This window comes from Pelecanus crispus, chromosome 1, assembly GCF_030463565.1.
Source record: "Pelecanus crispus isolate bPelCri1 chromosome 1, bPelCri1.pri, whole genome shotgun sequence".
Taxonomy (NCBI): Eukaryota; Metazoa; Chordata; class Aves; order Pelecaniformes; family Pelecanidae; genus Pelecanus; species Pelecanus crispus.
This window is the reverse complement of record NC_134643.1, coordinates 65,802,168-65,828,099: the sequence shown is the minus strand read 5'-3', so window position 1 is coordinate 65,828,099 and position 25,932 is coordinate 65,802,168. Positions and strand designations below refer to the sequence as shown.

The 25,932-nt window shown below is 42.0% G+C and overlaps 1 protein-coding gene across 1 annotated transcript in view; it reads left to right on the top strand.

The window, feature by feature from the left end:
* The window catches only part of MRPS33 (mitochondrial ribosomal protein S33), a 40,247-nt gene extending 25,718 nt beyond the window's left edge, over window positions 1–14,529 (top strand). The window contains exons 2-3 of the mRNA XM_075722574.1: window positions 12,201–12,456; window positions 14,197–14,529. Of these exons, the coding sequence (XP_075578689.1) occupies window positions 12,242–12,456; window positions 14,197–14,302 (321 nt within the window). The 5' untranslated portion in view covers window positions 12,201–12,241 and the 3' untranslated portion in view covers window positions 14,303–14,529. The remainder of the gene's footprint in view (window positions 1–12,200; window positions 12,457–14,196) is intronic.
* Window positions 14,530–25,932: the final 11,403 nt, after the last annotated feature.

Below are 25,932 nucleotides of genomic sequence, written 5' to 3'. Positions count from 1 at the left end.
TTCTGGACATGGGTTCTATCAATCAGCAGTGGTTTGTGAACTAATCCACTGAAAGACAGAGCCACATGTAGACCAGTAACATGGTCTTTGGTAATGAATGTATCACATCTGTGATTGGCTCCCAGCTGCCAATTCAATTTGTTGCTTCTTTTAGTCACAAAAGAAGAACAAGGATTAGTTAAAAATCAGAATTCATAGATAATAAGAAATCATCACAGAAGGGACTGAGAAGAAAACCAGTAAGCAAAACCAAAAATAGCACCTGCTCAGAAAACGTATATTCTCTAAAAACACTCAATTTTGGAACATGACTCAGAAGTAAGACCTCAATCTTCATGTATTTCATTTGGCTGTGAAGTCCTAGCAGAGTAGATTCATTTAAAATCAAAAAAGAAAAAAAATTATATACACATACATTGTGTGTCTCTGTAAAAGCAGCTGACATCTAGGATGACAAACTCTCTATTTAGATAAAAGTATGCTGCTATCTTCAACAGTTTTGCATTTACCTCTTCTCATTTATTATCACCAACAATATTTGCATGAAAATTAAGTATTGGGTTCTTCAGTCTTCATTCATTTGCGCAGTTAATTTCCCCACATGAAACTTTAGCACTGTGGTATCGCAACTGGTTGTTGAGGAATTGATTGGATCACAAAGAGAGGATTAGAGCTCCAGGTGGGAAACATGCAGCAGAAAGAGATGAATGCCTAAGCAAGAAGACCTAGTTTCCATGCAATTGCTATTGGTTTGTTAGACTTAACAAAGAATAAAGGAAAGAGGAGGAAAGAAAATCTATACATTTCAGCAGAATTGCTACCAGTGCTCATTTTCTAAGAGATGGCAGCAGCTCCTTAAGGACTACTCTTCCTCTGTCGACACTGAGTTGAAATCACAACAGCAGTTAGTTTCACATGCCATTGTTATTTTTCATTGGAAATTGCAATCCAATATATTATACCACAAAATCCGATACACCAAATGAGGCATTTACAGAAACTTGCAGCTTGATGCTTCTCTTCTAGAGCACGTTTCAGAAGCTGGGCATCTCAAAATGCTTTACAGCAACAATGTAGGTTATTACAGTGCAGTGAATGGATGCAAACTCTGTAGTAGGTACAATGTGTTTGAGGGAAATGCCTGTTTGGAGTGTCCAGCCAGGACAGCAAGTCGCTTTCCTCCCCACATCTCTGACTTAGGGCCAGAGTGATCTCTGCAGTCCTGTATTCAAGAGGATTTACGGTTGGAGACCCCACGCAGCAGCTGACCATTTGCCAGTATCTTGCATGCCGGCTGCAGCAGCTATGATTGTGAAGACCTCGTGGAAAGCTCAGTTCTGCAGGCACAGCCCCTCGTTGCCATTTTCAGAAATCCTGTTCAGAGCAGAACTGACCCATTACGAGGGCAGACTGGGGCCATTGCAACCAGGCTGGACACAGTTGGATTTTGCAGCTCAGTAGTAGTTAGCTGCTTGTCTGCTTAATTGATGGAAGAAGAGCACTCCAAGGCACCTCCAGCACTTCCAGGAAGCTCAGTGTAACAACCGCTCAGCAGGAGGACATCTCTAAGACCACGGCAACAAACTTAGCCCTGCTTTTAATACTGTGTTAGCACTGAATAGAACAGGGCCATTCGCAGAGCAGGATTGATTCTCAACCACTTAGGGCAAGCAACTGACAACAAAAGGTCTTAACGCCTCCAGAGAGTAGTTTGTGCAGACTACCCACCACAGCAGGGCAAAATGAGGAGTTTGATATGCTTTTGACAATTATTTGGGGTATTCAGTCATCTGCAACGTAGTCATGTCTGAAGTTGTTCCAGTGAGAACTGCTGTGCCATGAAAAACATGCATTTATTCACCTTTACTGTAAAGGCCTCAAGCAAGTACCCACCAAACAAGAAACAATGGAGGGTACTAAGCCTTAATGACTGTACTCTGATTGCCCAACAAGTATGTTAAAGACACTGCCCTGCAAGAAAATAATTCTCTTGATTGTTTCCAGAGAAATGGACTAAGGAACAAAATTTCCCAAGGACAAAAATGCAAAAAAAAGGAAATTTGGGACTCACAGCCATAAAACCTGAAGAAGGAATTTTTCACAGGAAAAAGGGAACAGATGCCCAGAGAGCATGTGTTGGAGCAGGGCTTGTTCAGTGTGGGTAGTGGCAAGGTCAGACAGAATGAGCTGAATCAAAAAAAAAAAAAAAAAAAAAAAGGCAAAAACCCCAAAAAAGTTTGCAGCTGAAAAGACAAGCACAAGCTGTAAGAAGAAAGATCCAGAATACTCCCCAAAACCTGCCCGCCAGACAGAAGAATGCTCCTGCAGGCTGAAGAAACGGAGGCTGGGAGGTGCATGCAAGATTATGTTTCTCTAGACAGGCAAATTCTGAAGCAAAGAGCAATGCTGGTTACTAGTGCTGTGCAAGGTTGCTGTATGTATCCTGGGGTTACCCTGACATAATAAACAGTGGCTTCATGTCACCCACCAGGACTGGAGCGAAGAACTCCAAACTAAAACCAAAGAATTAGCTGTTTCCATGGCTCTGCCTCCAAAAGACTACAGAAGGGGGAAAGACTGATCAATGATGTTTAGGTCTACGAAGAGTGCTACTGAGATGACTGGGTACCTGGGAGTTCAGCCAGATCTTGGAAAACCTGCTGGCTGAGGCAGTTAGAGAGGGGGTATCTAGAGTACTCCCAGAGACCTAATGATGTATCCTGTGGTCAGCATTGGTCGGGATACCCGAAGACAAGAAGGGATCTAAACCAGGAAAACATGGACAGAAATCTCCATTGGAATGCACCATAGAGGTCAATAGGGATATACAATATCGTAGTCTTCCAAAACTCAGGGGAGCCAACAGCCCAAAAGCCCAAGATGTCTAGATCCAACACAGCATCTTGGCAAGAGTTCAGCATGCAGAAACAGAAATGTGAACTCAAACAGACCCAACCAATCTCCTTGGATTTTCTGTTTAAGAGATTGATGACTTCCTGAAAATTTTATTGTTGGAACATTTTTATTCACTCTTTGTTTTTACACTTGGTCAAATAGAGTTAGAGATGGACAGCTGTTTTGACCCCATTTGAAACCCTTCGTGGATGTCCTTTCAGATGAGTTCTGCAAGGAATGATGGAAGAGAAACTACAAGAGCTTTCATCAGCAGTGAGCCAGATGTCTCCGTTATTTCTTCTCTTTTCAGCTGATTCTGTCATTTTAATATTTTTCCTTTTTTTCCTCTTCCCTGCAATACTTTGTTCCAGCCAAGAAAGATGCATCTTTGTTACTGTTGCCTTTAAAAGTTTTATGTGCGTGTTGTTGGTAAAGGAACAATAGTACTTTACTTCCATAGTGCTGTCGTTTAGCCCCTGTCGGCAACCAAGCAGCACACAGCCGCTCGCTCACCCTCCCCCACCCAGTGGGATGGGGCAGAGAATCGGAAGAGCAAAAGTCAGAAAACTTGTAGGTTGAGATAAGAACAGTTTAATAATTGAAATAAAATAATAATAATAGTAGTAGTAGTAATAAAAACTGTAATGAAAAGGCAAACAACGAGACAGAAACAAAACCTGGGGGGGGGAAAAACCCCCACAAGTGACGCAACCACTCACCACCCACTGACTGAGGCCCAGACAGTTCCCAAGCAGCAATCTCTGCCCCCGGCCAACTCCACCCACTTCATATACTGAGCATGACATCATATGGTATAGAATAGCCCTTTGGTCAGTTTGGATCAACTGTCTTGGCTGTGGCCCCTCCCAGTTTCTTGTGCACCTGGCAGAGCACGGGAAGCTGCAAAGTCCTTGACTAGCATAAGCAGTACTTAGCAACAACTAAAACATCAGTGTGTTATCAGCATTATTCTCATCCTAAATCCAAAACACAGCACTATGCCAGCTACTAGGAAGTAAATTAACTCTATCCCAGTCAAAACCAGGACATATAGTATGTTTTTCACTGGGGGAAGCTGAAGCATTTTCTAAGACTCAATTATTCTTCATAACCCATTTCTGAAGCAGACATTATTATCCCCAGCTTACAGAGGGATGAAAGGGCAGGTAAGTTAGTTAACTTGCTTAAGGTCATCCAGTGAGTTAGTAATAGAGCTATGAAAAAACAAGATTCAATAATTCTCATTCCCAGTCCCTTGATCTAACCACTAAGAAATACTTCTTCTCTTCAGTCTTACGTACTTCATTTAAATCTATGACTGATCATTTATTCTGACATACTGTTGAACTACAAATTAGTCAGTCTAAATGACAAACATGTAAATGTGTGGAGATCTATAGCATCCTCTCCTCACTTGCCTGTTCAGCTTCATGCACCCCCTGCTATGCTGAACCACTCATCTTCCATTAAAAATGGACATGCTACAGTTCTTCTGGAGAACTGTCAATACCATTTCAGGCATCAGCCCGAGGGCGTCGCAAGAGAGAGGAAGAGCACTTGCTCTCCTTCCCCAGGAGGCGAGAAGGCTGCCTCAACAGCCCCGCTGTCTGGGAAAGCAATAAGGTCAAGATGCCAACTGGCTTTGAAAAATAATTTCTATCTTCCTTTTACACTGCATCTCCCTCCCAAGTGTTTCCAGTGGTAGATAGCTGGAGTGGCAGTATTTAATAGCTGCAACTTTGTAGATTTCACTCTGTGGCACTAGTTTGATGAGTTATTTTAAAGTCAAAATATCCTTCAAATGCCCACCCAAAGTCTGTCAGTCTCTTAATACAACACATTCTCTCCAGAGGGATTTGCGCTGCTAGACGTCTCCATGTCTCAACGTGAATCGCTGCACAACAAAATACAATTGAAGTTCACCAATTAATCATGATCACATAAAAAATGAATAACAAATGTATTCTAAACACATATGTAGCCAATGCAGTTTTACCAAATGCTCAGATGAAGATGATTTTGTTCTCTCATGTCAATATTTATAACAAGAAAATGTTAGAGATCATCTTACAGCATGAGATGATAGTTCTAAGCATAAGGCTTTGGAGTGAAGTTGATTACTGTGTCATACAGGAACTACTCAAATGCCTCATTTCCAAGATTAAATGAAACAAGTTCAGACTCTTCTTTCCTCGTAAGTGTCAATAAACAAGCTCCAGTGAGCAAACTGGCATCCCGATCTTTTTTTCTTTCTGGGTATACCTTTGCCTTCTTGGGACAAACTCACAGTGGCTCAAGTGTTGCATTTTGTCAAAAACCTACCTGAAGGCTATTCAACATTCAGTTATAACTAAAATACCTACACAAGAGGAATTAACCAGATAGGTAATTGCAAATCACTATTGCTCAAATAAAATAATTCCAGACCAAATTACTGCCACCTCTTTGTAAAAAGGTCTTCCCTGTACTTTATCATGAGGTCTCCTCCTCCTTTCTTGCTGCTCTGCATGTGCTCCATGCATGTTTCTTCACTCCCTTGATTTCTTTCCTTCACAACAGTCCCCATGCAGAGAATGCCCATAGGCTCCCGGCCCCTTGTCAACTCACTGTCCTTTAACTCCTTTCTAGTGTTTCACTTTTTTCATTCACCCGTCTGCTACTGATTTTCTTCCAAATAATTGCTGACAAGTCCAAACACTTTGCTCTATTTACAACAAAAAGCTCATGAGGATCTAACAACATGTCCATAGAATTCATCTCATCACAAGCCCGTTCCCGTTGTCAGCCTCAGCTGCTTCCTTCCGTTCCCTGTTATTATCATCCCTTAGAGTGTCGAGTCTAATTTGGACTGTGAAAACCTCAGAGTGGGGATGTTCATTTTATGTGTCCAAAAGACTCCACACACACTTACAGTGCTACTTAAATAGCATTACATTGGTCTGATTTGACAGGTGGCTTTGCATAGCAGTCTAGATACCACCAGCTTCAGGAACTGGACTAGCTCTTGTGCACTCCCTCTCCGTAACTACCCCATCGTTTGGCACTAGCATGAAGGTGGATGAGCTTCACAGGGACGAAGGAGTGGGACATAAATGTCTTCCATTCCTGTCGCCTCCCCACAGTGATAACTGAAAAATTAAGCAAAGAAACTGTGACTAGAGGCACGATAAAAAGGAGCTTGGACAGCAGTTCAGCCTTCAACCTGAATGTTAAGCACTAGCATCTAAACCAGGGGTGCAGCCACCAGTATACCGCTGATGGTAATTACCCCCAGGGATGCATGTTACAGCACTGCTAGACAGGCGGAAAGGGGGCTGGCCTGCCTAACCTGTTCTCACGATGGGCACCATCTCAGGGAGAGTGACTTGGACAGTGTCCTCCACGGTGAAGCACATCACCCAGTGAGCTTAAACTCCCCCGCAGAATCTAGGCAGACACAGACCCTCAGATGAGGTGCACAAGACCATGTATGGCTACGCGGATTGCAAAACAGACCATGCTCCGCCTCTGCAAATTCGCAGAGGTGTTGAGTTGTCACTTTGTTGACTGTTGTGACCTTGATATTCCTTCCTGAGTGTCTGTACGCTAGTCTCCCAGTAGCCTTACTGGCTAACATGCTAACCCCAGCTGGGTGCTTTGCAAGCAATTCTCCTCACAACCACAGTAATAACAGTGATATAATAACAAAAACATGCTCTTGTGCATGCACATTTTTACTTTATTGCTGACCTCAGATTTAATAACATTTGCATGGCTGACAGGAGAAACAACTGATTTTAGAGGAAAAAAGGCAGAAGAAATTAACTAATGCAGACCTGTTCATATACGTGTGGAGCCTGCAAAGTGTAGGCAACAACACTGGGTCCCTGAAGAGAAAAGCTTTGTATTGTGACTCCTTCCTAGTGATCCAGACCACTGATGTGTGACTGCGAATGCAGAAGTCGGTTTGCCTACTGCCCTGATCAGGAAAAGCCGTAATTCTCACATCGGCCTAATGCACTAAATGTCTCTGGCCTGAAACTCAGCAGAGTTAACTTCAGACAGTCAGCCCCCAGGGTGATAATGCTGCAGAGAAACAGAAATGGAACCAGAACCATGCTACTGGGTCCATTTTTAGGTAAATCAATACTTTGAGCGAAAGAGGAAGATGTTTTTCAGTGGTCTATATGCCATATTTCTTAGTGTGGGTAACACACAAGAATAATTGGATATTTTCATTGATGAGGAGAAATGAGATCAAACTGACCTAATTACTGAAACAGGCGGGATGATTTACCCAATTGGAATATTAAAATATTCTGCCACAATCCTTTTAAACAAATGAAGAAATTTGAAGATGTGAGAAGGTAACAGTACATATTAAACCACCATCATTATTTTAGAGATGCAGAGACAGTAACTTGTCCCAACTAACCCTATTGAGGAGGGGTGGAATGGAGTGGAGATGGCTACAGAGAATCACGTTGCTTATTCCTCCAGTGTACAAAAAGTGTGCTCAATTTGGAGCTGTATGAGGAAAAAGTCCCAAATAGCCAGCAGCCGTGTCTCATTAGATTTTCCGAAATTTATTTTCTCTGACAGAAGTTATTCCAGTCTATATGGAATAAGTATTTTGGAACTCATAATGTTTAAACAATTTAATCGTGGGACGAGAAAGTGGTGCTTGCCTAGGAGCCAGCAATCACAATTTGATTATAGTAAGCGAAAAAGGACAGTTCCAGCCAGGGAAATACTTTCCTACACACACACAGGTGCTTCAGAAAGACTATCTCCATCAAGATGAGAGAAACAATGAGAAAAATACAATTTAAAAACAGAGATAGAAATGTAAATGAGAATTCTTATGATCTTACTCTATAGTTTAAAACTCATGATTGCATAATTAACAAAATGGCCAGTTTTGGCTGAAGAACAATTTTGGCTCAGTGGCAGGGTGAAGGAAATGCTCAGAAGTTACAAGCATAGCATAGAACAACATGGAAAGGCAAAAATATAGGAAAAAATGTCCTGGAGTATACGAAAAATGAAGGTTACAGAAAATGCATGGGTGACGTGACTACAGGCAGTAAAATGGAGAGTGCAACAATGCCAAAGTGTATGACTAGATAGAGATGGTAAAATAGCACAGAAGTGGCAGAAATGGTAAAAACTTCTATTCCCTCCTTAGGAAGCCTAAGGAAGAGGCACTTCATTACCTAGTAAAAAAAAAAAACAGCGCTTTTCAGTCCATTAGTGAGTAATGAAGATGGTAAACAACATCTACTAGAACAAACATTTTAAAATGCAGGTATCTAGGGAACTTTTGCTTAGCAATCCTTGCAGAACTGGCAAAAGGAATCTCAAGAATGTTAATTTTAATAACTCTTGGATTATGGAGGAAATTACAGATGATCACGCCAATGTTCAAAAAAAGGGCAAGAGAGATGACCGGGGTGCCTAGGCCACGAGGCTGATCAGCCCCTGGGAAGCATGGAAAAGGTGACAGAAAATTAATCGAGGAAGGGCTAAGGAGTAACAATGCACTTAATGCCAGCCAGTATATGCTTTTCTAGAAAACAGATCCAGCCAGATGAACCCAGTTTCATTCTTTGATGGCATTATATGTTTGGCTTATAAATTAAATCACATCACTGTCGTTTACTCAGATGTTTGCACAGAGCCCCACTAGAAATTCGCATAAATCGAGCAGCGGGCACGCTCAGGTGAAGTGGGCTTGGGACGGGCTGACGGCCTGCAAAACACGGCGGTGGCGGGGAGGCGCTTTTTCTTCCTGGCCGTACCCCTCAGGGGTTTCCCGTCGCTCCCCCGGCCCCGCGCCCCGCTCCAGGTTTGGGGGCATGAGGGTGAGTGAGGAGGAGGCGCGGGCAAGGGCCCCCCGTCGCCTCCCGCCCCAAAACGCCGCTCCGTGCGGGGACAGGGGAGACAGGGCCGCTGGGCCGGGGGGGGTGGCGGGACCGGCGGGTAACGGCTGTCCAACGGCCGCGCCGCGCCGCGCCTCACAGGGCCCTACGTCACCCGCCGCGACGCCTGGGCGGGCAACCCACCGCGCATGCGCCGCCCTGCGCCGCCCCGCCGCCCTCCGGCCCTGCCGCGCCGCGCCGCTCCCCTCCGCCGGTCAGCCTGGGGCGCTGCCGGGGGCCGGGGTCGGGCCGGGCGGAGGGGTGAGCGGCTGCCGGCGGGCACGGCTGCCCGCTCTCGCTGCCTGGGGATGTGCGCAGAAAGGGGGGGAGACGGGCTCCGGGCGCTCGCCCTGGGCGGGGGGGGCGAGGCGGGACGAGGCGGGGCGGGGGGTTCGGCCGAGCCCGCGCCGTCTCCCGGGCCCTGGGGTGGAATCCCGGGCCCCGGCGGGGCGGGCAGGGCGGGCCTCTGGCACCCCGAGGTGCGGTTGTGGCCCGCGGGTGGGTGTCCACGCTTGCCCTCCTGGAGGGGAGCAAGGCCGCGGAGGTGGAGGGGGCAGGGCTTGCGGGAGGGCAGCGCTGGGCCGTGCCTGGCTCCGGTGCTCCTGTGGCGGGGTGGTGGCCCGGGGCAGCCTTCTCTTCGCCGTGCGGTCATGGAAAAATCAAAAGTAATTCTGGAAACAGATTGTTCCCCTGTACTCGGCGCTGGTGAGGCCGTGCCTGGAATACTGTGTCCAGTTTTGGGCCCCTCAATACAAGAAAGACATTGAGGTGCTGGAGCATGTTCAGAGAAGGGCAACAAGGCTGGTGAAGGGTCTGGAGCACAGGCCTTATGAGGAGTGGCTGAGGGAACTGGGGTTGTTTAGCCTGGAGAAGAGGAGGCTGAGGGGAGACCTTATCGCTCTCTACAACTACCTGAAAGGAGGTTGTAGGGAGGTGGGTGTTGGGCTCTTCTCCCAAGTAGTTAGCAATAGGACGAGAGGAAATGGGCTCAAGCTGTGCCAGGGGAGGTTTAGGTTGGAAATTAGGAAAAATTTCTTTACGGAAAGGGTGGTCAAGCATTGGAACAGGCTGCCCAGAGAGGTGGTGGAGTCACCATCCCTGGAGGTGTTCAAAAAACGGGTAGATGTGGCACTTCGGGACATGGTTTAGTCTAGTCTACCCTTGATTGGCTTAGAGTAGACTTGGTAGTGTAGGTTAATGGTTGGACTGGATGATCTTAAAGGTCTTTTCCAACCTAAATGATTCTATGATTCTATGCTAAGTGAGAAGGAAGCGGTCTGAGACAAGCCAGCGGATCGGGAGGAAAAACCCAGCCTAGGACAGGAAAGCAAGGCTTTGAGTAGCAATGAGGAGTGGGGAGCAGGTGAAGCAGCAGCACTGTGTGGTGGTTTTGCTTTTGGTTTAGGTGTGTTAGTGACCAGTAGGTGATTCTGAAAATACCGTTGCTGTAAGTGGCAAGAACAAAACAGTTCTGGCAGCATCTCACCCAATCAGAGGGCGCTCTAAAACAGGCTTTGGATGGCTCTGGCACTTGGGAGTTTGTAGCCTTCGCTTTTCTCATCTCTCAGTGTTCTTAGACTGGCAAGTATTAATGGAGATCTCCAGCTTTGGCTTGGGTTATTTAGATTCCTTTAGCAATTCTGAAGTGAAAAGCAGGTCCCTCAGACCGCTGGTTTGTATCGTTTAGGAGCGAAAGGTATTTTCATTTTAAGGCTGCAGTTGGAAGAGATAAAGCAAGCTTGTGTTTGAATTGAGTCTGGTGATATTTTCAGAGTGATGATGTGATGAAGAGTTTTGGGGAAAATTTGTTGCTTTTTCTCTGAATGTAGGAATTAGGACTGGCTGTTCCAAAATAGTTGATTTAGCAAGACTTAGTGATCGTTCCCCCCATGTAATAGATGCTCAAGTTGAAGTGCCACCCTGCAATCATTTAAGAGCTTCTATCTTCTCACGCTAGGCCTGCTGCCTTAACTTGAGGTTTCTGACACTTTGCCTTCCCTTTTGTTCATCTTTCTATTATTCTCTTTGACTCTGATTACTTGTATTATTTTCATGCTTGTTTTTTTTTCCTGCTTCCTTTCTAGTGCTTTGCTAACAGTAAATCAAAGTAGGTGGTTGTACATCAGGTCCTCCAGTGAGCAGACGTAAGTGAGGTTATGAATGCTTCAGCTTTGTGTTATTAAACAACAGGCTCCCTGTTATCACACTAAAATGGACTTAGCCCTGTCCTGCTGATTACTTTTGTCCTTGCTCCATGCTCTTTAATTTTTTATGCTCATCTTCTGGAATCAGCTGTGCAATACTTCTTAAAACAAGATTTTTAAACTTTAACATAAGTGTGGCGCACTTGAATGAACCCTGCTTAATTTCTCTGGAGACTTATGTCACCACTTATTCAAAAAGGCACAGTACAGGCAACATTACAGTTTCAAATACTGGATTATGGGACTCTTACTCTTGTCTATTACATCACATTCTGCAAAGAAAGAGTAAAGTAAAGATGCAAAGAAGAGAAAAAATGGGGAGGGGTAGGCAAGCTGAGAGAAAACCCTTCTCCATGCTCCATTAAGAGACTGTGGATGTTGTCTCTGGTGGCCTAATAATGGTTTTGTGCTCAGAGCATTTTTGTTGTAGAAGTGTCTTTAGGTGGGAGACAGCTGAAAGAGAATGGGAAGCTGCTGATATCGGATTTTCTTGGAAAAAAGAATCTAGCATGGGAAAATGATTTCTTTCCTGTCTCAAAAATAATAGCTATGAGGAGAGACTGAAAAGAGAATGGAGAAAAAGCTGATGGAAATGATCAAGGGAAGGGAGTTGAGATGGGAAAGATCTGCATGATTCGTATAGAGAAACACAATTTATTTTATTTATTTTTACAGTTAATAGGCCTTTTTTGCTAGATGGACTGTAACAATGTTCATACAATGTTTTAAACAGGGTGAGAAATTTTCATCGAGAAGCTGCCAGGTTGCTTCCTCAATATGTTCAAGTTGTGTCTTGCTTTGTGCTTGTGTAGATGTCAGAGGCATCACAGTGGGCACCGTTTTTGGCAGAGTTCACGCTGTAATTGTGCCTGTGACTGGAGTTTAAAGGTAGCCTTAAGCAAGCTGAGTGGGATCTGCTAATGAACTATCCATGGTAAATTGTGGTTCAGTGTAGGTACTTTTATAGTCCGTATTGCTGTCTGTAGTGTCCTAGTTAGACTGCGAATTGCACCTGAATTAGTGTAGACATTCTTTGTATGCAGGATTATGTACTAAGAATTAGACTGATTTCATGCAAGGAATGCGTGACTTCAAATGTGTAATCAGTGTACAATGAGTTGTTTTATTTGCCTTAATTCTGGGATAGCTTGCAATACTCAGTCATCTTAGAGTTGTGGCTTTTTTGCGTTTCCTTTTGCAGAAAGGTCTGTCTGTCTATGTGTGCCCGCTCTTCCTTGGGAGATGTCCAATGTTTCCAGTTATGCCCTTCGAATGGCCCGGCTGAGTGCTCAGATATTTGGAGAAGTTGTCAGGCCAACTGACTCAAAATCTATGAAAGTAGTGAAGTTATTCAGTGAGCAGCCTTTGGCCAAGCAGAAGGAGGTTTACAACTGGTATCCTCCTCACAACACCTACTACGCCCTCATGAAGAAACTCCGTTACTTTGGTCTCTACAGGTAATCTCTGTGCTTAGAGGGTGGGAGCAGGACGAGATGGGAAAGAGGCGGGTGTGAGTTTTATTAAAGGTTGGTTTGGTTTTTTTTTTCCCCTCAAGGAAAAGAGGAATGTAGAAAAAGGTTTAGTTCAGAATATGGTGCATATGAAAATCTGCACTTGATTGTTTCACTGAGGGCAAGGAGAGTAAAATGACTACTCTCTAAGTAACTTTTACCATAATTAGCACCTTTTGTGAGAAAGGCTTTATGTGTAGTTACGGGCAGCCAATTACATAAGAAATAGTTCTTGCTTTGGCTTTGTGGGGAAGGGAAGAGAGCTTTCTCATAGAGAAGAGAAGGGTCTGAATATGGCAAATGAATGTGCTACAAAAAAGTGATGTTACCTTAACACAAAAATTGCACTAAGACAGTCTTACCACATATTCCTTAATCATTCAAGAGCTAATAAGTGAAATTTAGAAGAGAAGGAAAGTCTGTGTTAAGCTGGAGGGGCTTTTTATCTTTTAAAATAAGTTAAATTAAATTCAAATGTGGTTTAAATAGGCTTGTTAATTCCAGCTTCATCCAAACCACTTGTCTAACTTCTAAATGAATTTCTACAGTCTTGAGTAGGAAAAACGGCACTGCTAAAGAGCATCAGCAGGAGTCAAATGCAATCCTTTGACTTGAGTCACGTAGCACAAAAGAAATCCCTTAAAAGTGAGGCTGCTAACCCTGTAAAGTCAAAACGGATTAATTTTTATTGCTACTGTCACAATACTAGCCATCAAGGATTGCATCCAGGATGCTCTTGGTTTAGGTGGACATGCAAACACTTCCTAGAATAGCTGTTTGTTGACAAAGAAAGCCTCGTGTTAGTGAACATGATACTCTTCTCCTTCCCCTCCTAACCTCAAATTCCTTCTCTAGCTGCCTTGCAGAGAGCTTGTACAGGATCAGGTTTGCTGGTCAGAAATATGTAATGAAGAGTTGTAGAGTAAAAGGGCCTGATAATAACTCACAAGCTTTTTGTTTCTTTTTTAGAAAAGTTGTATTTAAAAATAGCAGTGCAGCAATCTTAGGCCACTTACAATGCAGTTGTGACTTTTGAAAAATGCCTTTGCACTGAAAAATACAGGGACAGAGATTAAATAGAATTTATTAGAACATTATTGAGGATTCATTATCTCTGCCAACCCCTTTATCCTCCTTCCCGTTTTATTCTTCTATTAAGATTCTACTCGTAGCTGATGCTTTCTTCATAACTCATTCTTGAAGTCACCTGAGAGCAGTGTCATGTACTTTAATTACTGCTCAGCATGCCCCTGTTTTCTTAGAAGCTAATGACCTGAACTTCGTATCTAGCACAGAAACACAATGTGCTGTTGCTAGACTGCTGAGCTAGATGAGAAGGGGGAAATTCTCATTCTTGTCTCTTGCTGATTTTTCTATTTCACTGCTCATTTAAACACAGGGGATCAATAAATGCAATGGAAATAATATACATATGCACACACCATTTGTTGCTGAAAAGGGCAACCTTGTTAGTTCTGAAAGTACCAGAGGAAATGTTTCATGTTAATTTCATCCAAAATTACTGCTAGCAGTAACACTCAGTACATTGCAGTGAGTTTCAGTATGGACTTCACTGTTAAAAAAGTTTTGAGGGATTTTTTTCATTATCATACAGTTCAAAGAACCTTTCACATCTAGGTATTCCAAGAAATAGAGTAAACTTTTTTTCTTTCCTCCCTGATCTAGGGATGAGCATCAGGACTTTAAGGAGGAGATGAGGCGATTGAAAAAGCTCCGTGGGAAGGAAAAACCAAAGAAGGGAGAAGGAAAGAGAGCTCTCAAGAAGAAATAGTGCCATTTGGACAATATAATGAACTACTCTGGAAATGCTGGAGAACAGCTGTAACGCAGGCTTTCTGTTCCCAGCTGGAGAGGGCTTGGCATGTGAGCTGCGTGTGGGGCACAAGAAACACACTGTGAAATAGTGGAGTCCGCCTTGGTTGTGCACTTGGGTCTTTGTGGTTTTATTGGTTTTGAATTTCTGTACTTTAAATGTACTGTATATTGGAGCACATTAGTTTGTCAGAGCCCTCTCTTATCTAAGTAGTAAAAACAATACTAAAAAACAAGTGCTCAGTGTTTTTCTTGCAAACACCTGTAGCTGTTTCAGTTTTTCTGGATCTGGAAAACTGTTTGGTTTTCATTGTTTGTTTTACTTTTTTGGACTAACACCACTGCTTTGCATGTAGCCACAAAAAAAATAAGGTTTCCTGCTTCTACTGCTGCTTGTCATCTTGCCTGTTATAATGAGTTTCACTTCAGGTAGCTTTAGTGTTTTGTGGGTTTTTTTAAGTTGCTGTTAGAATCTATTGTTCTGCATTTTGCACTGGACAATACTTCATGATCCACTGCCTGCCCACAGCACTCTCATTGTACCCTGAATATTTAGGTACTGCAACAGAAGAGGCTGAAATATGAAGGATCAAACTGTTTTCCAGTTTGAGACCCCCTACTAATTAAAATACAGTATTTACATTTACTGCTATAAAAGGATTTTGAATTTATTTTGATTGCCTGGAGGACATGTATGAAGTACTTCATAAGGTGATGAACAGTTTTACTGGTATTCAGTATGTGGTTTTATTGGTAGGCTCCTTCAGTGTTGCTAATGTTAATGATTGCATGTATCTGACATTCTTACCTGTCAGTCCCTGTCAGGGAACAGAAAGTAGAGAATGCAGCTGTGCTGCTCTGCCTGGCATGTGCATCTTGCCTGTGTGTGCCCTGAAACGGCATCTTTTAATTTCCAGACCATGTAAACTTGGAGGAACATCCTTGAGGTAGTAAAGGAGAGCTATTAAAAATGTAGAGTGACTAGAGCAGAAAGTATTTGCACAGTTAGCTTGGGGTATGCTTGATTTTATGTACAGAGGCATTCTGAAGTAGGGAGCAGTACTAACCTACTGACATTTCTAAACCAAGCTTGTTCAAATGTAAGTGTATTTGAAGGGATCTGTCTGATCACTGAAATCAATGGATCTACATAAACTTGTGACAGCTCAACAACTGTACTTTACCAGGTTATTAATTGAAGAGGTGCTGATTGTGCTGATTAAAGGTGTTTCTGATGAGCTGTGTAGTTCTTGTTTAGTATCCTTATTAAGTGTTACCTGGTTTTCTAAGCTCTGAGAGAAGCTGAATTTAGAACTGCAGTGTTGCGGGAGAAGCACCTGAGGTCTTACCACAGTCAACAAAATGCTGTAGAAGTTAGCAAAATGTATATGTGCTCTGTACCGCAGTGGTAAGTTTCTCTCTCTCTTATTTAAAATCCTTTCAGTAACTTCCAACTTTTGCTCAACTCTAACATGCCTGTGGCATTTCAGTGTTCTATGTATTGTCTATGGGTTGTGACTTGTCCGGTTCTGAAGTATACAGAGCCTGTGATGGGCCCACTGGGAAGTACTTGGTTCCTGGGACACATGCATGCCGCTGAGGGGAAGCAGCCTGGTTCCCTTGAATTCCTTGAATTCCTCTTCAGGAAGAAGAGCAGCACGGAGCCACGTACCTAGGTAGGAGAGGGAATTGCCCGAGCAGGAAGGTTGCTGCTGCCTGACACTGTGTTTCTGGCTGTGAGGGTGAAGTTGCTCAGTTGCTTGCTTTGGTGGAGAGAAAGACCGGTTCTGAACCCCTTCAGCAGAATTACTGTGGCAGCTTTGGGACAGCTGGTGATTGTACTTACAACAGCTTTGTCAGCAAGAACTTGATGTCTTCTAAAATTAAACCAAAGATCAATAAGAATGTTTCCCCTGCAATTTAAGATGAAAAATCAACAGCATCTTTTCTGTTCCTGTGAAACACTTAAAGCTTTGACAGTATAAACACGCAAGAGAGGGAAAGTGTGCATGTATCAAAAAGGCAATTACGGTTCTGCTCCAGTAAAGTAAGTATGCGTGGCCTTAAACTTTGTATGTGTGCGCAGACCTGGTTATGAGTATACATATAATGGTATATAAAATACTTACACAGCGTGATTGGCCATGGTTATGCTTCTGAATCCACATTTAGCCTACTTAAGTACTGAGGATCTACAGAGCCTCCTGAGGGCAGTGAATGCTACAGGTATTCTGTATCTTAGCATGCCACCTTGCTAGACACAGATATGGACTCAGCAGTGTAATATTAGATAATTAGGCTTGGGGATCAGATTTGTTCTTCCTTGTCTACTCCAAGCCACCTACCTATTTATGGATTTTGAGAAGTTCCTGTCATGAACAGGAAAGCGAAGGGCTTGTTTGGCTCTTCATCTGTAATGATCCCCTTTGTCTGCAACCTGCCAGGGCAACCCTGCTCTAGAATCAAAGCGTCACCCTGGGAACATACTTTGGGAAGATACTTACAGCAGCATATCCAGAAAGGGAGAGAAACTGATGGAAATCCCTATGAAGTAAGCAGATGTGAGACAAATGGACCAAATTGTTCATACTCATCTTTTCTCTGCGTTGTTTACAAAAGCAAAGTGGATGGAGTGGAAAAACCATAGCTCTTAAAAAGAGCGGTGTAAGTACAAGAAAGGTTTCCCTGCCTAATTTTTCATGCTCTTGCTTCTGTAGTACTCATTCACTAGAACTAGGTGTTCTCACAAATGGCTGCTTCCCCTCCCCTGAGACTTCACCATAAAGTAACGCTGATTCAGCCATTATTGGAGTATATACCAGTATTAGGACAATCCATTGCTTGCTGGGAGTGTTAGCGTAACTATTTTGTTCCAGAAAATCCAGCCGCCTTCTCCTCTCCATACCTGGGATAGAAATAGGCACTTTCCTACCTCCCTTCTAACCCATGCTCTGTCATTTAGGAATAGATACTGCCTGAAGAAGAACACATTGTGAGAATCACAGGGTCTAGACAAATTGGAAGTCAATCCTGAAACATCATGCCAGCTATTAATGCAGTATGTGTATTTAGGAGGGGAAGGAGAGTTTCAGCCATATTCTGAGGGGTAGGGATGGGAACACTTGCGCTTTATACAGCTGTTGGTATAGTGGCATATCCATTTTATGTACAAATAATCAAGTTCAATTAGATTTTTATTTTTGGCTTTCTCCTTACAACAATTCTTTTCACCACTCAAACTCTGCTGTGTTTTGTTACAAAACTCACTCTTTTCCTGAGGGTGCGAGCTGACTGTCCTCAGCAGATGTTTAGATGGATGTTTTAATTCTTGATCAGAATACAACTGGTTAGCTGATCTCCAAGGGACTGACTGAGAGTCAAAACCCTAACCTCTTCCCAATCCCGAACAGCTTTATTAAGTGCCACCGCTTCCTCATTTTACAGTACTTTAACTATGTCTGTCTTTAATTGTACTCTGGCATAGTATAGTCATAGCTGTTGAGTACTCCCTTGATAATCACAGGTTATTTTGTAAACAGGCTGACCCAGTTGCTGTACATATCCTATAGGGAGTGCAGCTATTGCTAGAACCTCTTACTATTGAAAGTCCTGCAGACAGGCAGAAGTTCACTTGCATATGATCATACTTTGTAATGGTGGAAGGAAAAAAAAAAGCCGTCTTGCTTTCTGGCAAAGGTGCCAGTGTGCTAAAATACATGTGCTCTGCTCAGGAAAATATTAACTTGAAAAAAGTTTCTCATAATGTGGAAAGAGTTTATTCTACTTCTTAAAGCAATGCACTGAGTTTACCCAGGTCAGTGAAATGCACCTGAGTTACTCTACGGTTTTAGACAAATGCTTTGTCTTGCTTACGTTTCCTCAAGAGTAAAATTAGAATAATGATCACTTAGTGAATAGTGTCATGAAGGTAAGCTGCTTCTAGAATGGGAATTTACCCCAGGAGAACCTTGTGTAAAGAGCAGCTTAGTCTGGCTATGGTAGAACTTATACCTCTGTGTATTTCAGAGTTTTATTTCAGAGAGATGATTGTATGCAACAGTTGATCACATTTTTAACACATAAAATAAGCTGTGCTAAGTTACTGTTCGCTGTTCTGCTTTAGATGTTAGAGACTTCAAATGCTGGAAAAAATCTTGATTTGGTCAGAAAGTAAAAATTAAAAAAAAATCACAGCTATTTCTTAAACTGTAAGTATTTTTTAAATTTTAAAGTATCTGTGTACATATTCCTCTACCACTTTGAGTTTGAAGACCGTTTTAGGATCATTTTAAAAAAACAGCAATCAACAAAGTCTGTATGTTTTGGAAAAGCTTCATGAATCTGAAAGGCTGCTTTGATGAGGGAATGACTGTTTTGTATATTTTTTTTCTTTCTTTTAAAGCACAAAGGATAATATGCAAAGAAAACAAGTGCTATGGGGAGCTCAGATTGTTTCCTTTAAACTCAGTTCTCCTCTGTAACTGTTTGATTGTGACACTTCTTGTACAATCCCTTGGGAGTAGATCCTAGAAAAAAAATCTTTCAAGAGGACTCTCTCTCTTCATTATCTTGAACAACACCCTTATCATAAATCCTGGTAAGAATTAAATTGTGTGTGTGGGCCAGATATTTAAATGGATCTTCCTGTGCCTGCACAGCTGGGGTAGCATGAAGAAAGGCATTTTAGTCTCTTCATTTCTTTCTCCTCTTCACTTTTCCTTGTCCTTTTCCTCGTCCTTTTCCTCAAGTGTAATAATAATGTCTTGAGTACAGAGAGGAAGGAACAAACAGGAAAACATCTGAAAGAATTTGCTTGTGAAGGCTCATTCACAGCAGAGCACAGCTATTATGTGCCCAAATGGTGAGGAGCATGACTGTAGACAGATGTTAGAGGGACATCACCACCACACTGGCTGAGAAATTATTTAGGGTTGTCTGAGGGGATAAATACGAAATCAACAGGATAACAATCATGACATCTTAGTATCTTTATACATACTGTGTTGAATTATTCTGGGTGGAATACTGGGGAAAATTCCACAAAGTGAAATATTTAGAAAAATTGAGAAGATTCCCAAGAAGTGGGTTTGGCTTCTGTTGTCTGAGTCAGACAGAGCTAGGCTGAGCCAAGTGTTATAAAACAAAGCACAGGGACCACTTCTTTCCTGGAAGAGGAGGAGGCAGACTGGATGACCTCATACATTTTCTCATATCATAGCTAGGTCTCTGAAAACAAATCTCACCAAGAGCTAAAAAAGGATTTTTATATTCATTAGGTTTTCTGTCTGTGCTTGAAAGTACTTTACTTCATCCCAGGGCTCCTAAAGCTGTTTGTAAATATTTCACAGAGTTCAGAGGGTCTCTCCCACTTCAGTTGTTGTTTCTGTGGGTCTGATGTTTGCATTATGGGCTGTTTCAGTCAACAGGCTTTTAATGGTATTAGGAGCAAAAACCACCTGAGGTCCAGAAAGTCTAAAAACTATTCTACTGCCACACGCAATGGTGTGTCGCTGCAAATACATAATTGCACATGCATCACATTCCTCAGTTTCCACTACAGTCTTGCCTGCATAAAAATGAATGGGGTCACTTGGCTCCCAACTTTCAAAAGTGGATGTCTAAAATGTGATTCCAGACTCAAGCACCTACAGAAGTGGTCTAACTTTAGAAGCTGTGTGAATATTTGAGTACCTCCGACTGGTATCGATGGGACTTATTTCTGAATAACGGCTAGATAAATCCTATGCTAGTGTACAGGGTTGTAGTTCCCTTCAGCCTTGGACTGATGGTGGTCTCTTCAGGACAGGACTGATGAAACAACATCTCTCTAGAGACTCTGTCATGCCTACACATGCAATACCTGCTTCCCCAGTGATATTCAGTGTTGATCAGAATAATATTAGGCTGTCTGGGTACTGCGCATTGGTTTCTGTGGGGAAGAGAGCTGCAGGTGGCTTAAGGAAAGCCTCATCCACTCAAAGACTGGAGCGGTACAGCTGAAGTGTGCTGACTGACACCTGGGTGATTCTGTCTTATTTACAACCAGCAACTATTATGGACAAGGTGCAACATTTCTGATTTCTATACTTGCACGCAAAGGAGCCTGGGTGTGATGGGCAGCATCAAGCTGCTGCTCAGAATATTTCTGGGGGAGCAGCAGGCAATGACAGAGATGATCTGAAAGGTGTGAGGGTATTGCACTCGGTATTGAGCTGGCTAGTTAACAGAGAAGTTTTTTATATATATTTTTATTTTTTAAAATTATTTCTAAGATGTCAGAGTTTATGCTGGCTTTTTATTTAAGAGAGATATGACTGATGTTTCAGCTGTTGTTATTTAGTATTATGTTTAGTTTGTAAGCATTGGAGCATTTACACGAAGGCTCCAACCTAAAGCAGTATTTATTCAGCTGGCTTGTCCAAACTGGCATATTTATATCGGAGAGGAGCCCGTGAATGAGGCAGTGCAGATGCCACCTAGAGAGACGACATTTCTTGTGTGAGTGGATGGGAGGCGATTGATATGCTGGCTGCGTGTGAGGCAGCATGTGTTACTTCTTGGCTGTCTGTCCTGGGTCTGTTTGGTGCAACTGATGTGCAAGTAAGCATTGTTCACAAGCTCTAAACTTCACAAATGATTTTTGAATGAACAGCATAAACTGAAAAGTATTAATTAGGCTAAAGAGTATCAGAGTTGTCACTGACAACTAGAAAGTAACACTGCACCCTCTTTATTTTTCTGCTTTTGCACTTAGTCATTCTGCTTACATGCTGTGGTGCTTGCCAAAATACTGCTTCCTCGCCTGACACCAATACAGCCAACAGTGTGATGTGTCTCTGTATTTTCAAACTCAAGTTGTCTGATAGCATCATCAAGTTTATTAATAAACATTAATGCCCTCTGAGGACAGATAGGAGGGTATTGACTAGGCATGCAAACAGCTTAAGATAAAATGAAGATCTAAGCTGGAGCCTTGCAGAATTCCCCCAGAGGGGGGTAACAGAAATTGTGTTCATTTACCAAAACAAATGTGTCTTCTGGAGAGAGAAGTCATATTATATTAAAAAGGCATAACCACATCCAAGGGCCTATAGTATAACCGCAAGCTTCAAGCAATCAAAAACATTGAGAAGCCATTGACCACTGCACCAGAAATTTTGCCTTCGGCCAAGCGCATACTCGCAGGAACGATGAGAATATATCAGTGTGGTTCGGAGACTGCCCTAAGTCCCACATGCTTGGCAGGCAGCTTGCCTTTATAGGAGAGACTAAATGTCTGTGAGGCTTCTGTTGTCTTGGTGGTAGTGAGGATTAGAAGACAAGGATGGATTATGAACTGTGATGCTGACTCCGTCAGCAAAAGACACTTATGTTTAAATACGTGAGATGTGTGTATGTATATTACAATATAAGCATTCATTTAAAAAGGTTATCCATCCTATTTGACTTATCACTGAAGAACAATAACTCTTAAAACTCCAGCAACGTGGAGTATTGCCCTGAAAAACCATGATCAGTCATCATGTTCTGTCTGTCCCACATCAAAGCTGCCGTTTCTGTATTTGATTCATGTTATTGATTTAGCCTTTTGGACTCTTAAAGTTTCCTTATTCCAGGCCAATACCAGCCCTAATGGACTTTTTCTGCTCAGTGAAGAGGCTAGAAACCAAAAAGTGCAGGTACTATCTAAGCTGTTATTAGATCACAAACGTAGACAGTTACCAACCCATCTGTAAAGTGCTGCAGAATCAAATTACAGCAGGTATTTAGGCCAGGGGAAGCTCAGCTAGCCTGGATATTATGAAGGAAAATCCTAAGACTGGAACATAATTGAACAGTTATTTTCTGAACAGCAAAATAACTTGTTTGAGGTAGTATCCTTTCCTGCCATTCTTGAAACTCACTCAATTGCGTTAGCAGATTTTTGTACCTAAATGGGATGGTTTTGAGTTATGAAATGTGATTGTTCATACTGGAATAACAATGTGAGGAATCTAAAACTATTTAGTCTTTAAAGCTGATCAACTTATCACTATCCAACACAAAGGACTCAGAAATCAGATATCCCAACAAGCTGAATGCATTAAAGCAATGACAAGGGATGCAAAGGTAACAGGAGGGTCTTGACTAACCTTCTCAAACATGAGATTTGGTCCCAGGTTCAGTAAAGTACATCAGGCAGGAAAATCAGTGCTCCTTACTCCTTTGTTTCCCTCTTTTCACCTGCTTCTTGTTTCCTAGCAGAGCCGCATCTTCTCCTCCAGTGTCCACTTCTACTATGTTCTTTCTCCATCTAATCTTTTGCTCCATCCCTCCCCCTCCTTTTCCACTGGCTGCTACTTCTATTCTCTTAATAGTGGTTTCAGGGCTCACACTCTCTCCTGATGATCCCTTTTATGCCACACCTGTCAGTATTTACACTACTGTTCAATAAAACATGTAGTTTTCTCAGCTTCTCATGTTAGTATGCAAGTGAAGGCAGGAAGGCAGCAGAGAGGCAGAGCACTGCGATGCAGCACAAGCATTGCTGGACCATGAGGTCACTACGAAGACAAGGAAGGAAACAGGTTAGCATTTTGTTCTTGCGATGCTAAACAACGTGCAGAGTACGGAAGGGACCTATATGCAAAGTCACTCCCATGTCCCAGTCCCATCACCTTTCCTGCTCCCCGCCTCTCACGCATTGCCTCCAAAGGAAAATGTTTTGCTTTTTACTTTCTGAAGGTTTGGGCTGTGGTTTAGGGAGAGAAGAGCAACAGTTTTATAAATAATGACTCTAAAATAAATCATGCTTGAATCAAATGAAAACTATGTAAATATTTCCAATATCATTACATGAAAACCCAGAATATGTTATTATTTATATATAAAAGAAAGCTTGTTAGATCAACATTGCTTTTAACAGTAGAATGAAAACTGAGTTAAGAACCTGGTGGATTCACATTTTCTTTTTTCCCTACCTCCTTTTTTCTCCTAGTCTCCACCCATCCTCATCACTTCTGCTCATGTATTTAACTCACAGGCAAAGAGCTATGAAGTGTCCATGAACTGAAAAAAAATATAGATGAGATTGTTCAGCTGCCAAGTTCAAATCACCACCTAAATATTACCTAATTTCTCACTGAAGGTGTGAATGTTTGAGGTTCAGCAGTGTCACAGAATGCTAAATCTCCTGAACTAGAAGTTCTCAAGAAGCTACCAAAGGAAACAATATATATGATCTGTACAGGAATAGTTTAAAGGAAAAAAAAAAAAGCAGCCTTGCTTTCTCTATTGCCTCACATTGGAGCAATCGGACAGCAATCCCTAGAAATAGGAAAAGATGTACAGTATATCTTAAAGTGAGTGGAATAATACAACTATATAGGTGCTAAAGAGAAGTGGGAAAAAAAAAATTGGGGTTCTTTCCTCAAAAAATATCTTCAACGTTCTTTTCCTGGAGAGCAAAGTAATTTTCCTATGTATGTATTATTCTGACTAGTAATCAGAAAATGACTGAACTCTGGACAACAGCCTGATTTTCGTTCTGCTTCACATTTTCTGGCCAAGATTTCAGAGAACACGACTGTTGTCATTAGTATCTCTGTTCCATCAACATCTGTATTTCCGCTGTTAAGACTGAGGATTAAACTGATATATAAACAGTACCATTGCCTTAGATACATGCAGTTGTGCAGTTTCACTTCATACTTCAGCATTTAAAAGTGATGTAATTATTTTCTCATGGCGCAGAATTTAATCCAGCATTTTCCAATGTACATGGGCCAAGCGCAAATGCTACAATGTATGGGATAAATACTGTCTTTCCAGTGTGTGAAAAGGCTAAGCAGTTTTTGGAAATTTGGACAAATTTTAAGGGCACTTTAGACATCCAGAGTTTAAGATGTGTCGAATTTTCACACCACTTTAAAAAATCAGTTTCTATTATCATACCAATATGCAAATTATGGTTTTTTTTTTGATTAAGAAACTGGAAGGCTGGGGTTTTCTTGAGATACTGTCTTCTGTTGAAAGAATATCCTAAATTAGACCAATATTAGGTTTCATCTAGTATCTCTTTTGGACATTCTGGTTTTGGAGCATCTCATTCTTTCTTTGGGGCAAAGGATAAAGAGATGTTCAAATGCTCGCAATGAGACAGTTGGTGTCAGGTAGCCATACAATTTTTTTTTACTGACTCATTAAAATGTTGTTCTCTGGAAGTTCAGGCGTTGATTAGATGAGACAAATGTTCTGGTGGTAGGCAATCTAGCTGAAGAGTCTTTGTCTTTTAACAGCTGGACTTCTTTTCTGGTCTGAATTAAAATCAAAAAAATCTGAGGAGGATCAAACCCCAGTACATAACGAAGAGTTTGATGGGAGGTGGCAGGTTTTGTATTTACAAGTATGCATTACCTGCGGCAATACCAGATAAACTGGCTGTACTGCATTGTAGGACTCAACCAGCCAGTGCCCTGAGTGGCCTAGGGATTTGATAACAGAAACCAGCCTTTCACATCTAGGTTATAAGTTTGATTTTGACCTATGTTGATAATGAAAGCTAGTGTCTGTAAAAGATGTTGATGATATCAATTATCGGTAGATAGGATTTCATATCACCATGAAATTGTTAGTTATTAATGATTTATCTTCTATCATGAGGGATTAAGCAGAGACCAGAGATTCCCCCCATGTGAAGGAGTAGGAAATTCCATTTATCACTAGGTGTGTTTTCCTCCAAACGAAAGGGAAGTATAGCATAAATAGTAGATTTCTGTCTCCTTCCTACACAACCATCTTTTAAAATAGTACTCTGTTCCTTATTTTAGGTGGAACACTGTTTTTTAATCTCATGTATTTTGGGTGGTAACTCTGCTGTATTCCCAGTTTTGGTCATCAGTGGTCAATATTAGGGTTTAGAATTGGATATCTTTGGGTGGTACATCAAATGCAATAACAAAGTCTAGCAAATATATTTTATATGAATGCAAATCTTCTGAAAAAATCGGAAGCTCAGGAACAAAGTCACGGAACATTCCTAAAATCATTGGGAAAGGTATTACAATTTACAGATTGATAGTAGCCTACTAATCCCACTGCTAGAGTTATGCTCTGGACATAAATTGCTTCAGGAATAAAAACAAGGGCTATGACTATGTTCTGTACATTGAGACTGAATGATCCCTTGGTATAAATTTCATTGAAATGAATGGACTTACTCTGTTAGTTAACCCATATTGCTCTGTTGGCTTTTCTATTAACATCAATAGGCTGTGTGCGGGGGGAGCCATCTCGTATCACCTCTGCCACCTTTTCCTTCAAAGATCAGGGATATTTGCCCCAGCGTTTGGTCCTCAGCATGTGTATTATTTTCCAGAGTCTGTGTGCAGTTTTCATTACCATTACACATTCCCATCACATAGCAGGAATTGCTGATAATTATCCTCTTCATTAATGTGGCTATTAGAGAGAAATCTCTAAACTTGGCGAGCTGCTTAGTTTGTACATTTGATTCTTACATATTTGTGCAGCCTTTTTTGTTGACTGCACATCAGGCCACCAGTCATAGGAAAACCTAGGCTCCTATCTCAGGAAAGCATAGCCTGTCAG